The sequence below is a fragment of the Anolis sagrei genome, chromosome 3 (genome assembly GCF_037176765.1).
Source record: "Anolis sagrei isolate rAnoSag1 chromosome 3, rAnoSag1.mat, whole genome shotgun sequence".
Classification (NCBI taxonomy): Eukaryota; Metazoa; Chordata; class Lepidosauria; order Squamata; family Dactyloidae; genus Anolis; species Anolis sagrei.
The window spans coordinates 133,663,727-133,682,222 of record NC_090023.1 but is presented as its reverse complement, the minus strand read 5'-3'; the positions used below and the strand labels follow the sequence as shown (position 1 = coordinate 133,682,222).

Genomic DNA, 18,496 nt, shown 5'->3' with positions numbered 1-18,496 from the left:
GTGATGGTGAGGAAGACTTGGCATTATTGCAGCTGGGGTTTTTTTTTACATCTAAACACTTGCAACAAATAGAGTATATTTTATTACAAATTGCCCTGTTTTGTTAAGTATTAAATTAAATTGCTCTGTTAATTATAAATAATGCATGTTGATGTCACTTCCATTCATGATTTTGAAGGAGAAACAGTGCACTTGGATGTGAATGCATACAGGGTGTGGAGTTGGGTGGTGTGGAAAATTGCCATCTGTGAGCTATTGCCCACTGCTGTTCTGCATGCTTGGGATACTTTTCTGTCTGATGAAATATATAAGAATCCAAACATTGTAAAGTTGGACAAATGGATGAATATTGTTAACCATGCATTATATTCCCAATTTACAAGCAAGAATTAAAATCTGTAAGGCTCATATGGGAAACTGAGACTTTTCATCTCTTTAGTATTCTGCCCCTTTTTATTTATATAGCATTACCTATAATGACTAAGATTGACAGGAATTATAGGCCAAAAATATCTGGCAGGCAAAAGTCTTCTGCTTCTAAGCATTTGTGAGAATCAAAATTATAACTGTGCATCATATGCACAATTGACTGATTTCGAGAACAGCATGCATTTGATATCCAACCATGTGATGATAACGTCAGACAAAGGAAATTGGGTTGAATAATGGCCACTTTATTTAAGTTATATCTATCTGAAAGGAACAAGAGCGAGCAGATGCAGTTTCAGATGAAGTCAGGTGTCTACCCTTAGACTATCTCTCATCACTTTATTTGGGTTGGTCCCTGATTGGCCACAAACTGGAAAGTAAATCCAAAATGATGGTGGTGGTGGTGATGATGATGATGATGAAGATGATGATGATGATGATGATGATGATGATGATGATAACTTTATTTATAACCCTACTCAAGTTCCAGAAAAATCCATAGCTCAGCCTCAAAGGTAGACTTCTTCCCTAGGACAGGCATGGGCAAACTCCGTGGTGTTTTGGATTTCAGCTCCCAGAAATCATAGCCAGCTTACTGGCTATTAGGAAAGATACTGCGCATCTTCCAGGAAGATCAAATTGACAAATAAATGTCACCAGACAAGTAATGTTCTGGCCTATGAAAATGAATGTTATGATGTGCAAGGAAATGGCCTAGCCCTCTGTGTTAACTTTATTTGTGGCTCTATCAAAACCCTGCCAATTTGGTGTGCCTAAATATCTGACCTTTCCATGATTACACCTAGCATTGTCTCTGTATGACTCAAAATCAAGTAGAACCTATAGCATGAAGCCCTTGAACTTTGGTGAGCCCAAGAACAACCAAAATATGATGAGATACCCAGTGTGCTCTTCAAATAAAAGATGCTACAAAGCATTCCAATGGTCAACTGCTCGTTGTTATTTCATGATGTTGTTTGCAGATCTAATAATAAAATTCTAACACACCTGCAATTAACCTACTGTATTTTCTGGCATACAAGGTGACTGGGGGTATAAGACGACCCGCCCTAACTTTTCAACACAAAATACAGAGTTAGGGATATACTAACCGTTTAAGACGACTCCACATTCCTTGGAGACCAGTTGGGGGTGATGGCCTGCTGGGATGTCCCCGCGGCCCCCGCTGCTCTACCCACTCTACTTTCAAGGCCCTCCGCCGAAGGCCATTGGGCTCACTTTAGGCCCAAGGAAGAACCTCCGGAAGACACCTCCAAGCGGCACTGGGTGGCGGCATGCCTGGGATGTGCTCCCAGAGGCATTCTGGGAGCAGTATTTCCCTGATTCCTACGGGTTCCAGAATGCCTCTGGGAGCACATCCAAGGCACGCCACCGCCCAGCTCTCCTGGGAGTCAGCATCTGGAGGCGCTTCCTAGGCAAGCCCAGTGGCCTTCGGAGGAGGTAAGCAGCAAGGGCAGAGGAAATCCTTGAACAGAAAGTGATGGGGGCTACAGGGAAAGCCCAGTGGGCCATCACACTCAGCTGGTCTCTGTGGCAATGCAGCCTGCCACTTTTCCTCCCCATGCCCTCCGTCCCTCCTACCTCCTCCTCCTCCCTCCTCTCTCCCTCCTCGGGCTGCAGATTTTTTTCTTTAACTTATTATTTTAATTTATACCCGGCGTACTAGACGACCCCCAACTTTTCATAAGATTTTCCAGGCTTAAAAAGTCATCTAGTACGCCAGAAAATATGGTATTTATCAATGTTCTGCTAGAGAATACAGAGCCTCTTGGTCTACACTGGAATTGTGCGTATCCTATCGCTCCTTGTGCATTCTTATAATCTGCCAATTTTATATCACAGAGAACGACTAATATTAGTATCATCAAAAGGAGCTGAGAACAAATGATGTGCTAGAAAACAAGTTTCAGAATAAAAGGTATATTTTCTTTATTTTATTTACTTTGACACATTCATCATAGTGTCCAGGTGATTATCTGGCAATATTTGTGAGACAAGAATACCTTTCAGAACTTGTATGGCCTAAAAATGTGAAAGAAACCTAGAAGACACCAACATCTAGAAGTTGCAACTAGACATATTCAGTCTGTGTCATAAAAGGAGAAAAGAAATTTGACGTTGTGCATTCTTTCTTGGTTTAAGTCTTTGAGATTGGATTTCTGTCAAAGCTAAAATGTTCAGGTTCAACCAAAAGTTATGTTGGTATAAAAAGATGAGCATGTAAGAATCTATGACTTGTACCAGAGTTCAAACTAAATCATTGGAAAATTGATGCAAATTTCAACCCAAAGTATACTTAGAGAAAATATATCCTACTGAGGATGCAAATAGAGATGTAAATATTCTCAGAACTGGCTTGCAAGTTTTAAAGTGCTTCTTGTCTATTAAATTTCTATCCACTAACTTAACACATTTCCCTATTCTATATATTTACAAGGAGCTAAATATGAAAATGGACTGAAGTGAGTACTAGCATCCCAATATGCATCCCAACATCCCAATCAAAAGTTTGGTTTTTTTTAACCTTAAAATGTTTATTACAATTTTATTTCTTTTCTATGTACAATAGTATATTCATGCCCACGGGCACCAGGCATAAAACACAGAATAACTTATTTGGTTGCAAGAAGTCCTGGAAGTGTCAAAGTTCAACTGAAAAACTTGTCAGTACAGAATGGACCTGATTATTACACACATATCAATGCCTTAAATGTTAGACTTGTTTCTGGATATATTTGCCCTGCTGATTCCAACAATGGCACCAGTTTTCCCCTATCAGCTCTTGTTCTTGAGATATAAAACATATGCCATAAGCTTCATCTGATAACTCATAGAAAACAATGATAACAATATCTAAGAAACTAGAGCTGATGTGGGCTATCCAATGCAATTCTCTGAATCAGCGCTCCAAATAACCTCAAGAACAGGACTAAACACCAAGATATCAAGAAAAATTGTGCTATATGTTATATTTCAAGAAAAATAAATCTGTGATCTATTTTTTTCACATTTTAACATGCAGTACACATGCTTACATACTTCATCTATGGCAAAATTTCAGAACTGTAAATCATCCCCTTGGGATGTATATTTTATCACAATTGTAATATATGCCATCTGACAAATATAACACCTATGCATCTGCTTCCCCCTTTTATCTCTACAACATATGAAGCATTTCCTTCAAGTGTCTTCTGAACAATTAATGAAATCAAGCATTATAGGTATAGCAAACAGAGTTAAGCACCATTGCCCAAAGAGCCTTGTGGCATGATGATCTAAACCAAAGTTCTGTGATGGGAAGGATTCTCTTCCCACATCAGGGTGGTGTCATATGGTCAACTGCAAAGCAAGACATAATTGAACTTTAAGCATAATTAAACTACTGCCATAGGGATATTCCAACTTATTATTGAAAATTATATTATGATTTAAATCCCCTGACATCATTTTGCTAAACCACTATAGCAATCTTTTATTAAAATGTGGGATATTTTTTTCATTTGCATTTATCCAAATAATTTGTAATGTAACCACCAGGCAGTGAAAAAGTGTAGTCTGGAAACGGTTGTTTCTGAGAAAATTAAAAATAGTTCTAAGAATATGAATTTTATAACATTTTTTTAAAAATAGGACTCAAACCTATTTTCTTACAGTAATGTCCAGGAATGATCTTAAAAGTGCAATGGCTAAAAGCCTATATTTCAATTTTGACTTATAGGTAATGTTATGGTTTTCACCACTGATATAGAATGTACACACACACACACACATTCTCTATGCATGCACATACACACACACACACGGACATACATTTGAGAGGTAAGTATTAACTTTTTAATCCTCAGTGGAAATTAAATAAACACTTTCCGTAGTTTCATACACACATACCAATGGACATAAATATAATTCCACTCCTTTTCCTGGGTCTAACATCAGTGGAATTATTACACATACTCATCTGCCATGGATATGAGTCTCTCTCCCTAAAGCAGTTCCTACACTCTTTTAAATATATGCTATTCCTCTTTATCTCTTTGAAGAAGAATGAATCACATCTGCCGCTTGCAGCTATCAAAATGTAATTTCATCAAGCAGGCTCATGAATGTTCACATTTCCTTAGCTGTACACTAGGAGGCAAGTTATTCCCACATACTAGTCTCCTACACTGTTCACTCAATTATTGTGTATAACCAAAAGATGTTCCACAACTTAGCACCATTGTCCAACAGCAGCTGTACATTACAGCAGGAAAAACAACAATAACAACAATATTAAACTACCGTTTTGGATATAATCTGCTCAAAATGTATGAAAGCACACCAAGTAAGGACTTTATTGAAAAGAAATGATATCCATATAAGATGCAAGGCTGGAAGTGCATATAGCCCCATAGCAATATGGGAATCAACCATTAAATCCAGGCTAACAAAATGGGTGTATATCCATTGGGGCAGTGTGTATTCTATGAACAATAATATTAATATGTCAGACTCAGAAGTGTGACAACCTCATTCCATTCATCCAGTGAGTAAGACAGAGATGTGCAATGACATTATGCACATTTTGCAGAACTTTCATATATGGAGATATGTCTCTGAACCAATCCACTATCATTAGTCTCATAAGGGTAGAATGGTATTTTAAGCACGATTACTCTATATCTTCTAAAACAACTGTTTATTAATATGTGTTAATAACTCATTACTAAGATTTTTTAATAACATTTAAATGCAGTTTTAAAACACATACAATTAAATGTATCCACATAGCCATTTTTTCTTGAAATGACTCCCCTCTCCATCAATGATTTAGAAGTGACATGCAAATGTTATTATTTATACTACTAAATGGTAAAGGAATATTGTGATGTTCTGCAATGGAATGTCACTGCTCATACTACAGTATTTTCAAGCTGGTATTCACCCTATACCACAGCGATTTAATTTTAAATGAAATGTGAGAGGATGACATGTATATGTGTCTTATCATATTTTATTATTATTATTATGGTTACCCAGCAATAAGACTATATTTGTATTCAATAAATATATAATATTTTTCTGAACACTTGGGTAACTATGAGAACAACACTACCCAAAAAGCATTCCATTGGCAGATTTTTTATTATTATTATTCAAATATATAAGGAATGTCCCTGATAAAATAAATTGTATCTATTCCTAACAGCCTTGGCAGTAAAACAGAATAATTCTGTCTTCGGCACATTAGATCATAAACACAATATGAAGACACAAATTGTAGAACAGATGCAATAAAGTCATGTTGTCAGTGCACAATTAATCATGGAATGTCATGCTATTTTCTAAAGCAGTTAATATTTTATGCAATTTTGAACATGCAAATTTGAGATAGTGAAAGGTAATGCAAGACATTCTTCAAACATCTGTGAGCATCTTCTTTAAGATCTTAACAGCAAATGCAATCAGAAATAACATTTCTGCAGGCTGATCTGCAATTTAGTTAAACTGAAGAAAGTTGACTTCATTGAGCATAGATTGTTTCAGAGATGTTGTGCTTATGCATGTACTTACAAAGCTAAATAGAGCCCTTGGTAAAGGTAGCATCGCAGTTTCTTTTGGGGACTGTAACTCCTCAAATTCTCCAGCCAGCATGACCATTGTTTTGAAGTTAGGAAACCAATAACATCACCAAGACATTGAGGTTTTACTTGCAAAGGGGAATGAGGAAACACACTCTGGTCCTCTCCCTTTAACCACAGCCTTATATAGTTGACAAGGAAAGTAGAAATATTTTTGGTTAGGCATGGGTGCATCTCTCCATGTGAGAAAGAGCCCTGCCACATCAAGGGTCCCAAACACAGACAATTCTGCAATTGTATTCTTACATTTCCCATGAAGGCTCTCCACGTCTATATAGGAAGGTTGATGATAGATGAGGCAAGGTTGAAGCATTTCACTTTCCTCCACAAATTAGTAATTGTTGAAATGTCTAACTCTTTCTCACATGTTTCCTTGCTTAGATATACCTAAATTGCACCTTTTTCTTGGAAGCACAGAAATGGGTGAGGGAAAATCTCTAATGCATCATCTACACTGAGATATAATACAGTTTAAGAGCATTGAACTGCACTGAATGGCAATGTAGACTCATATAATGCAGTTCAATGCACTTAAATTGTATTATGAAACTGCATTATATGGCAGTGTAGATTGGCCCTAAGAAATTTCCTTCAAGTCACAATGGCTATACAAAGGAAACCTTCAGAATTCTACCCTCCTGAGAAGCTGTTAACATACATTCAGTTCTTTACTACATTCAGGTTTATTTGCTTCTGTTGTATTCCTTCGAGTCATTTTCAACTTATGTTAACCCTAAGGAGGTCCTATCACAGATTCTTCTAACTTAATTTGTTCAAATGTGTTTTGTCCTTGCTTAACTCCGAAGTGAGAAGATTGTGACTTGCCCAATGTCATCCACTGAGATTTCATGGCTATTTATTTATTTATTTATTTATTTATCATGGCTGAATGGTCTCTAATGCTGTAGTCCAACCACTAGGACACGCTGACTCCATATTACCTGGTTCATATAAATACTAAAATTTATATGATAGCTGAGTTGCCTTCCACCTCAGATCATCAGAAGAGAAGCTATGAAGGGGATTGTACCTATAATTGCCTAATTTGTGTGACCTTTGGTCCCTCAATAAAAAAGGAACTAAGGAAACCTATGAAATTCATGAGATCACCATACATTGACAAGGGGCTAGAAGACATATATACATACAATCTTACCAAATAGATAATCATTAATACAGGCAAATATCTAGAGTGCCTATCTCACATGTGTCATTATGGGTGGAGGGGAGGAGTTTATGCTATGATATATGTAAATTACACATACATCATGATTACTTACACATCAGGAACATGGGAGAAGGGGAGATACTGTAAACAATGAACCAAAATGTTACTTTAAGTGTTTTCACAAAGGTAGAATAATATGCAATCACTCCAGGAAGTATGAATTGTATCTTAATAAACAGGATTGCAGAGTATGAATAATAAAACCAATGTTGAAAATCTCTCTGTGTCTGTCTCTCTCTCAGCATGAATGATTGCAGGCTTTAAGATTAGCTGGATGAATTTTCTCTCACTGTGCATGCCTTTTCATTAGGCTAGGGTAATTGTATAACTCTCTCATCCCTTTGTAGGCCACCAACACTTTGGAAATGTAACAATGCATCTCTGGCACACTGGTTCATTAAGCTTGGAGAACATTTAACTCATTCTAGAACACAGTAGGCTTTTGAAACTTGAATACTAAATGTAATTTCAGCAGCAAAATACCAATATTAGGAAATATCAGCACTGAAAAGGTCTACAACAAAGAGTCAATCATTCTTGTGAACCTGGGAAGAATGGTCCAAATTGATCTCACCATGGGGGAAAACACTTAAATCAAAAAGACCTTTCTTGATACAACACATGAAATCGTGGCTTCATAAAACCGGTATTAAAAGGCAGATAGAGGCCTAGTTTAGGCAGTGTTCTGAATGCTTTGAAAAGTTCCAGTATGAAAAGCAAATTCATTGATATATATCCACACACCACTATTACTTGCTTCTGAAATTAAAACATGTTGTCTTATAAATATAAAATGAAGATACGTACATAACAAAACCCTGAAGCATGTTCACACAAAATGTGTGGTGTAAAATGGAAAAAGTAAACAGAAATTGTGTATAACAAAAAAAGGAAGGACCACAAAAATGGGATACAAAAACTTGGTATAAATATCTAGCTGACTACCGACTGCAAGATTATATTAGTGAAAGGAAAAGTTATTATAGGACGGGCCAAAACAGAAGGACCTGGAAGGCAAAATGGGAGGGTCTCCATTCCAGAATAAAGGGGAAATATATATATATATAAAGATTAAAATAAGACTATCCTCATGATTGAACAATTGTAATAAATATAACAAAAGTAGTAAACTGTTCCTGAGCAGGGGGAGGGGAGGGGGATGTGGTGGTGGTGGGATTTGGGGGAAAATTCAGCAGTATTTTGACTGCTGAATTTTGAGGATTGTATGTTTCTGTGTGTGTGTGTGTGTATGTATGTGTATATATTTTGGGTTTATATATATATAAACCCAAAAATAAATAAAATTAAAGATGAACATGCCAGAGCAGTGCTTCTCAATCTGGGGTCCCCAGCTGTTTTTGGCCTACATTTGGCCCAGCCATAGATTTTAATTATGTGTTGCATTAATGTCATTGTAAATTGCTTTTTTGTTTATGAGTTTTATTTAATTGGTTTACTGTTGTTGTTATTGCTTGTATTGATGTATTAGGGCTTGGCCTCATGTAAGCCGCACTGAGTCCCTTGGGGAGATGGCAGTGGGGTATAAGTAAATAAATTATTATTATTATTATTATTATTATTACTATTATTACTATTATTATCTCCCAGAAATCCTAAGAGCTGGTAAACTGGCTGGGATTTCTGGGAGTTGTAGGCCAAAAACATCGGGGGACCCCAGGTTGAGAAGCACTGTGCTAGAGAATATCATACTTCAGTCAAAAATATGAACATATTATGCCATGTTTTGAAGAACAAACCAGCCAATATTAATGTTGTTACTGTTTTTAATATTATATTTGTGGTATCTATTTTATTTTGATGAGGTGGGCAATATAGGGTAGTTTTTGCCCTACAGATCCTATTCAGATGGCTATGAATACTGCCTTTTTATATCAAAATGAGCAAAAACAAACAAATAACAGAGTATAAGGGAATAGTAAAATCCACACATGATTGTGTGGTAGAATCCATTACATCAGAAACAAAACCTTTTGTTTTCCCTGGGTCACATTGGAAGAAAAAAGATTGTTTTGGGCCACACATAATATACACTAACACTAACAAAAAACAAATGAGAAAAAAATCTGTGCATTATTTTTGACATATCCACCACCACATATAAGCACAAAATGTCCTCATATAATAATCCTAATTATGCACTGCCCCATTAGGATGGTCATTTAAAATCATTGAGCAGATCTTCCCGCTGAACTGTTTGTAATTATAATGCGAATTCCAGATAATACTTTGATCTTTGTAGATGTAACATACTCTAATGGTTTCATTCAACTCCACTGTTTTCTACAATGTTCATACTCAAAAAACACACAATTGATTTACAAAAAATGTTTTATGTTTCAAGTAAAGTTATGGTTTTGTGTTGTTGTCCTGCAGCCGATGGGCCACAGGGTGGACAAGCCTGCTATAGAGTAAGGTGTACTGGGAAATAAAACAGCAGTTTCAAAAGCAGTAGAAGCTTTGCATTGCCTTGTTAGGTGGAAACTGAAAGCACTACATTTTCTATTTTAGTATTGTAAGGATACTCCAGCTGGATATACACTGCCATATAATGCCGTTTGAACTGCATTGAACCGCATTATATGCCAGTTAAGGTCCAGCCAAAGTAAAAGTTTTCTCCCTGAAATGGAGATAACTTTTACTGTGCAAGGACTTTAAATCTCCTTAAAAGTAAACTGACTATTTTAAAAATAGGTTAATAATAATATATCATAAGACTTTTAGTGGGGGATCTGAAGTTAATCATATTTAATCAATCTTACTTCAACCAATGTTTAATCAGCTTTGCATGCATGTAATCATTTATTTCTATATTTAACTAATAAAAATGTCTTCCCTCCCAAAGTGTAGCTTAGAAATGTGGCCCTCGGGCAAACCCAGTCCTACTTTCATTGCTCACTCATAAGGTTTTGTGAGTTTTACCTCCTCTGGCCGCAGCTCAAACATTCCTGAATGTGTAATAAAACAGCTCATCCAGAACAGGTGATACTTTCATTCCCTAAGCTGTATGTATTCTTGTGCAATTCAAAAGCATCTGTCCACTCAGGTTAGTCTTTTAATAGAGTCTATATTAGCAAAGAATCCATTATTTGTGATTAATATTACATATGGTAATTCATTTTGCATGACACATTTTGTATCTTTTCTGTAATGCAGACACACTCACCTTTAATACCATCACAAAATGGAAAGTATTCCTGGCTACAAAGGATATTTGTATTTCTGGACTTTGCAAAGACTTCAAGGCAATATTCAAATAAAGTGTACATCATATACCCTACTGCAAAGTTTCCTTGTCACTTCCATCTTCTTCATGTCCAACACATGAAAAAAGTACTAGTTAATTTATCAGATGTGGCTTCAGAAAGTAATTGGGTAATCCAAATATATTTATTTACAAATGATATTTTAGCAATTGAGCATCTGTTAAATTGAGATTGTCTTTATTTCAAGTATTGTTTTCATTTGACTATATTGTTGTTGTTCCAAAACTTACTTATTTTCTAAACGATTTAAAAAAATATTATAGATGATACATTCCTCACATGCTTCCTCTTCTATTTCTTGGTTCATGTGCTAATCTAATCTATAAGCATGCTTTAGGAGTACATCTAGATTCACTATTTAACACAGTTTTGAGTGGATTTCAAACTGCAGCAGCTAGAAAACACGCACTGCTAAACTTCACTATAGTGTGAATCAGAAAGTTTAAAGTGCATCAAGTCAAATTGCAGAAAAATCTGGGTTACTCCCCTTAATGCACTTTAGCAAGCTCAAAATCTCCTAAATCTAAATCACATTGCACAGTGAAATCAACTCTGCAGAATGCAAAGTGCTTTATAGACACCTGCCCACACTAGAACACATCTTAAAATTTGGATGGTGGAGGGCTGCAGAAAAACACCCAGAGAGCATGACTGGGCAGCAGGAGGCTCATTATCTCCCTGGGACAGGTAATTGACGACCCCCATTGCGAATTATCATCTCTCTTTTTTCCTGTCTCTTAGCCTACAGTGCATGTCTCACCAAGAAATAGAGAGAGGTGGGATACAGAAGCTTCATAAACTGGTTTGAGGTCACCTTCTGTGATTAAAGTAATCATCTTCTTGGCCTTAAGCCTGTTCTAGACATGTCAATCTAATCATCCACACACTAGTTTCTCCCAAACTGGTTCCAAATCTACCTAAGTGGTCAGTGGATATATGTCCTAGATTCTCAGCCTTTGATCTTCCATTTGTTTTGTCACTTCAGCTCACAAAACCCTCGACCAATATACCCAGCAATGATAGATTTTGGGAGCTGAAGTCCAAAATATCTGAAAGACCTTCAGTTGAAAACCACTGTATAAGGTAATGCAATATGAACCAAAGTTTCTTCATTTTCCATTACCCACAGTATGATCTATTACCCTGAAAGGATGTTTATCATAATGCCATTTTAATGAAGTTTTTCATGTACTCCCAATGCAGAAGAACCACTCGGAAAATGCTCTTTACCAGAAGTTATAGGTCTGAGTTCTATCTAGAACAGCTATTTGCATATAATGTTGTGTCATGAGATACAACTTGTGTGGTATTTAATTCCCTACTAGGTACCACACAAGTTATATGTCATGGGTAGACTTAGTATATGAAAGCTTATTTTATTAACTTTTTCCTAGTTTGTCTCAAAGATGTTATGAGATCCCTCTATATATGAATTGTATCAATTCATTGAAGAAAAATCTTGAGAGAGAGGAGAAAGTCCATTTAATAAACAGATCACATAAAATATTTATTTATTTATTTACTACATTTATATCCTGCCCTTCTCACCCCAACAGGGACTCAGGGCATTCTATAATTATATTGTTCTATTCTAAAATAATAGAATAGAACAATATAATTAGTACAGGTATTACATCTGAATAAATCTTTCGTGTATCTCTCCTACTTTTGCCCCCACTCTATATTTTGCTAATAAATTCCAACCATCCTTGTTACCTCGATATTCCGTACCACTTTGTATGCTGTCGATATGTGGAGAATCCTCTTACGTGTGCAATTAGATCTATGTCTATAGAAAAAACAAAGGAGAACTAAAACATAACAGCCTATGCCAGTTACGGGTGGTTGGATGCTTGGAAATGGAACTCACCAGAGTTGGGATCGGAGTTGCCATCAGCTTCGGTCCTCTTGTCTGGTGAGGCCTGATCGTAGAATTCGTCCTGCGGCTGAACCAGAGGGAGAGGGTGTGAGATCAGGGTTCCACTACCCACAGGCTCATGATCTCCTAGACCACTGTCACTGCAGCTTTCCTGGGAACCATCGGGGAGGTGAAACGTAACACGGCGCTGGGACTACAAAGAAGAGCACAGGACATCCTGGATTAGTGCTCTTCTTTTGTCTATGAGCAGTCTCTTTGAGAGATTCTTTCCTTGCATTACTTTTCAGGCTTTCCCCATACCCAGCACAACATCTCTTTGCATAACCAGTGTGGGAGACAAGCAGTCAGGATCACCAGGGTCAGCTTTGTGTATTCTGTGAATATACTTGCTTCTACTTTCTGTCTCTCTAGCCATCTGGGATTAAAATCCTTGTTGATTTCATACTTTTCCTCACTAGTGAAACATTCAGAGGATTTGTGGGTGTGTGTACTCTCAAAGCAAAAGCATCTGAACTGGTTAAAAATGTATGTCAATTGCGAAAATGCAAAAATGGTTTTATATGCCAACGGTTATTGCTGCTGTCTTGCTCTATGGACTGGGAAAAGGCATTGGATGGATTGTTTCTGTCTTTTTAAATAAAACTAACTTTTACAATTTTCTAAGCACGTGGGCTGTATTTCCCCAAAATGTATGTGCTTGCACACACAGATACGGTTGTGATTTATACCAACAGATTTTGCACAAACTGTGAACAGTTGGATGAAAAATAAAGTTGTTGACTTGTCATACAGGATGGAGATATCTCACATGAGTTGTTGATTTCTTTATTCTATCTATTTACCTACCTGGTATATTTGAAACATATTAATTAAATTGTCCTCTCCTTTTTGTCCTTCAATCAATAAGCTATTTTTTTTGTAGTCAACTGAGTATTTAAGGCATTCTTTTTTTTTAAAAAAAAAGACTATCATTTTCTGTATTTTAATGAATTCTTAAAATTCATTAAAATTCATTGAAATTAAAGAACTTTTTAATTGAATTTTGTTTTTAAATTGAGGCATGAATTGTTTAATACTGCAAATAGTTTTAATGTTCAGTTTTTTATATATTTAATTTATATATTATTAAATTAAATTGTAAGTTGCTTTGAGTTGCAATTGAAAAGTGGGAAATAATAATAATAATAATAATAATAATAATAATAATAATAAGGGGGGAGAGATACGTTATGTTCTAACATTCATTGCAACATCAACAATAATACTGGGTGAGAAATGCTGCAATTTGTCAGAATGATGCAACATCTATCTAACACAGGCTATTCTGGCAGAATGGGCTCTTCAACACTAAACAATTATAACACCTTAACTGTCATGGCTACATGTTATATACTCCTGGAGAATGCATTTCAATGACACATGAAACACTAAAATTCCCTGAAATATATTTTTGAACTCTCCTCCCTGCACTACAAATCCCGGAATCCCATAGGATGGTGTCATGGCAGTTAAAGTGGAACCACAGTACTATAACTGGGTCCACTGTTACTAGAGAAGTTACACACTACCAGTCATTGTTTTTTCAAATTAATTATTATCAATGAAAAAACAAACCCTTAACACAGTAATTATAGATGAAAGTATGAAACATTCCATGACAAAAGATACAGGATATGTGAAAATGCACTTCTGCAAAGTACTATTTTCATAAAGTTGCTTTTATTGTTGTGCATCAAAACCTTCTTTAGCAGATACAACTAGAGTGGAAGATGCTACCACAGGCTCAAATCCATTTCATGTTACAACAATTTGTCTTCAATTGTATCCACATGCTTCTACATAAAAGTAATCTGAGAAGGATGAAATTACCTGAATAGCTACATAAAAGTCCCTCTCTTATTCCTTCTTCTCCTGCAGCACAGTATTACATAGATCTTAAGAATAAATGAGAATTGAAAGACTTTCTTGTCATTTCTTTCCAGGTACTATGGCTAGGATTAAAGGATATGCAGAGCAAATTGTGTCACTGTTTGGGATATATCCTTGTCTTTCCTTTAAAAAAAATATTTTAGAAAGGAAAATGAAATTCCCAGTAAGCCTAAGTTCAAGGATTTCAGGTTGATATAAAGACAAATGCAGCACACACACACACAGCTATATCAATGTACACCCACACACATACATGCCCACATGCAGACACACACACATATGATGAAGGCATCAAATGTTATTCTCTTATCATAAGGGACAAAGGAACAGCATGATAAGGTTCAGATCAGGTTTTTACTAACTGTGCATCTTTTGAACATAATGCCAATGCATACAACGTTAGTACAACAAATTATGTAATCCCTTTTACTTTCCAAGTCATATCAATATATAGTCCATTTTGAGTTCACATTCCATGCAAATTTCAGATTGCATTGTGAGTTGATCTGTGGAATGTATTAATGGATAGTTTAACCTATTTCTATTACTCTGTGTTTTTTTTAACATGTGTCCAACTAAAGGTCTGGGTCATTAATATCTCTATTTAAACCTGTAATTTATATCTGTAATTCACCAAATATGTGCATTTAAATATTGGGAAGTTATTATTTTGCAATCTGGATTCCCTATAACTTGGAAGCACTATGACAGGGAATGTTTTAAATGGTCCATCTAACAGGATGATGGATCCAGATATTTTTACCACTTTCACAGAGTTTCTTGTTAGAAACTATATCATATCACAATATCATACGAAAGCTGACTGACACAAACTGGGGGTCACAACCAGACACAGTGAAGACATCTGTCCTTGTGCTATGCTACTCTGCTGCTGAGTATGCATGCCCAGTGTGGAACACATCTCAACACGCTAAAACAGTGGATGTGGCTCTTAATGAGACATGCCGCATTATCACGGGGTGTCTACGCCCTACACCACAGGAGAAATTACACTGTTTAGCCGGTATTGCACCACCTGGCATCCGCCAGGAAGTAGCAGCCAATAGTGAAAAGACCAAGGCAGTGACATCTCCAGCTCATCCCTTGTTTGGGTATCAGCCAGCACGTCAACGACTTAAATCAATAAATAGTTTTCTAAGATCTACAGAGATACTCGCTGGAACACCCCAGCAAGCAAGAGTCTAAAAGTGGCAGGCTCAAACCCAGAACTTCAAACAATGGCTGATACCAAATGAGAGACTCCCCCATGGGCACACAGAAAACTGGGCAAATTGGAAGGTGCTAAACAGACTGAGCTCTGGCACCACAAGATGCAGAGCCAATCTTAAGAAATGGGGCTACAAAGTGGAATCCACAACATGTGAGTGTGGAGAAGAGAAAACCACTGACCACCTGCTGCAATGCAACCTGAGCCCTGCTACATGCACAATGGAGGACCTTCTTGCGGCAACACCAGAGGCACTCCAAGTGGCCAGCTACTGGTCAAAGGACATTTAATCAACTACCAAGCTTGCAAACTTTGTTTTTTGTCTTTTTGATTGTTTGTTTTGTTAAAAATGTAATACAACTGTCTGGTTGCTCCTGACACAATAAATAAATATAGTTTCTTTTTTGCTGATTCTCTAGAAGTTTTAGTTGACCTCTAGAATATGGAAAAGGCAGTGGACAAGTTTTCTGAGTCCTGTTCCATGGAATGGAGCCAAACTAGTCACTTATTTCCAAGACGTTGTCAGTGATTAAGTGGATGACATAACAACTGGAATGACAATGGTGTAAAACTGAATGCAGAAGAAATCTAAGCAAGCATGGATGAGAGAGTGTACAAGACAGCCTATTTTGTGACAGTACTGGTAAAAATAATTACACCCCCCCCCCCCCCCCCATACACACACACACACACTTAATACTTTCAAAAAGAATCTTTGGGAGACATCATCCAGAGTACACTTAATAAAAACTAATTATTCTCCACACCACATTCAAGGCCCATGAGCTGAATGTGGCCCACCATGTCATTTTATGTAGCCCTCCAGATGCTGGACTCCAGCTCCTGTCTTCCTTAAATTTAGACATCATGACTATAGCAAAAGGGAGTCGGGATACAGTAATATCTGGAAGGCTGCACTTTGTTCTTTTTAGTCATGATAGCGGGATTTGAAGTTACAGACAAGGCTTGTGGATAGTATGTCTAACTTTGAAAATATATTTTAACAATTCTCCAACCTCAGAGCTACAAGTTCCCATTATTCCCAGTTCATATGTGATGAGAGCTGATCTTCAATAAAAAAAAGTGATGAGAGTTGTTGCTCAATAACATCTTGGGATCTAAACTAGGTAAAAACTAAAGAGCACTGACTGCTATGTGCGCTCTCTCTCTCTCTCTCTCTCTCTCTCTCTCTATATATATATAGTTGGACCTCGGTCTCCATGGCTTCTCTGTCCATGAATTCAATGGTGCTTTGGTTTCTCTTCAGATCGTAAATCGTAATGGTGCTTTGAAGGGAGCCATAAGGCAAATCTGGCCCTCCATGAAAATGAATTTGGCACCCCTGCTCTAGCCCTTTATGTATAGCCCATGGGATGCATGCAAACCTCAGGGCTGCTTATTAGCTTGTGGACCCTCCCTGAAAGTCTCTTAATCCACACTTTTTGTCTTTGAAAGAATTTGAAAATGGTGGTTATTTGATAGAACTGGATGTAGATGATGTTAAAACTGTGAAGGCAAAAAATGAAGTGAAAAACTGGGAACCTCCAGTTTTCTTTCATTAATTTATTTTGCATTTCTCAACCTACTGCAGCATTTGTGAGCTCAAAGTAAGTTTTTAAAAATTGCCCCACTTCTGTTTCCCAGACAGTTGGAATTTGTTTACTTCTGCTTTTGTGACCTTTGTGGTTGTTCCCTAACACCATGAGTTAGAAGGTAAGCTTTGTTCTTAATAAGAATTTGAAGAACTTTGAGTGTGAACTTACTAAGAGTAGAGAGCAAGGCTACTATTCTGGGTTATATCTTTACATCTACAATATCTGGAAAGCAATGACTGACCTTTCTGGACTGATGGTAAAGATTTATTGGGACAATATATCTGAAATGCTTTGAATACATTGAAAAAAATACATACGTAGATAAATAAATGATGAGATAATATAAAATTGAAAGGATGCAGACTGTGTTTTTATCTATTGCTAGCCTTCAATATCTTTTGTTTGGAATCTGAATGTATTATCTGAAGTACTCTTATTTACATCACCTTTAGTGGACAGAAGTAAGGAAGGATTAGGTAAGGCAACAATTTCATTTACTATAATTGGGTTTTTTATTTGATTTAATTACACAATCCAAGTCCATGCTATGAAACAGCTCATTAATCAAACAGAGACAAAAATGAATAAACAGATATTTAAACCATGGAGTATAGAGCAGCAGAAACCAATCGCCTAACATTCCAAAGGTTACAAGCATAATTCTATACCTCTCTGCTTAGAAGCAAATGCCATTACAAATCCCATCTCTTCTACACTGCCATACAACCCAGTTTCTGAATTCAGATTATCTGAGTCTACACTGCCATATAATTCAGTTCAAAGCAGACAATCTGGATTCAGAAACTGGATTATATGACAGTGTAGATGGGGCCTTACTTCCAGGAAGGGATGGAGTGAAAATTTGTCAATTCCCCAAGTGGGACTGAATTTGGAGTTACAATATAAAACTTGATTATATCACTGACCAGCACAAAATGATATTCAAGCACCCTAGGAAGGGGAAACACAGCTCCCAGTGAAGCACTTATTTAAAAACAGAGTTGCCAATCCCTTGAGAAAATTAGAGAGGAAGAATTGCCATACAGTGCCATGGATGACTTACCAATTGGCTTAAGATGGTGTCTTAAATAGGATTTTCTGGCAAGTTTTGGAGGGAGCTTATGATCACATTGTCTTTATTTTAACTGTTGCATCACATTGTGGAGATGTTCAATTTATGGTTTACTAAGGACCTCATCCCATGAGTGCGGAAAGAAGACTATCTTCTTTAGCACTGTGTTTCATGCCTTTCCATGTTGTTTACAACCAAATAATTGCA

General features: G+C 36.7%; 1 protein-coding gene across 9 annotated transcripts in view; it reads right to left on the bottom strand.

The window, feature by feature from the left end:
- PCDH9 (protocadherin 9) overlaps positions 1 to 18,496 on the bottom strand; it is a 913,990-nt gene that overhangs the window by 311,267 nt on the left and 584,227 nt on the right. For 4 of the 9 annotated variants that reach the window (XM_060769388.2, XM_060769390.2, XM_060769389.2 and 1 more), the window contains one exon: positions 12,457 to 12,658. The exons of 1 other annotated variant lie outside the window; for it this stretch is intronic. In XM_060769388.2, coding sequence (XP_060625371.2) covers positions 12,457 to 12,658 — 202 coding nt within the window. The remainder of the gene's footprint in view (positions 1 to 12,456; positions 12,659 to 18,496) is intronic. 4 more of the 9 variants (XM_060769392.2, XM_060769394.2, XM_060769393.2 and 1 more) reach the window with 1 other exon arrangement.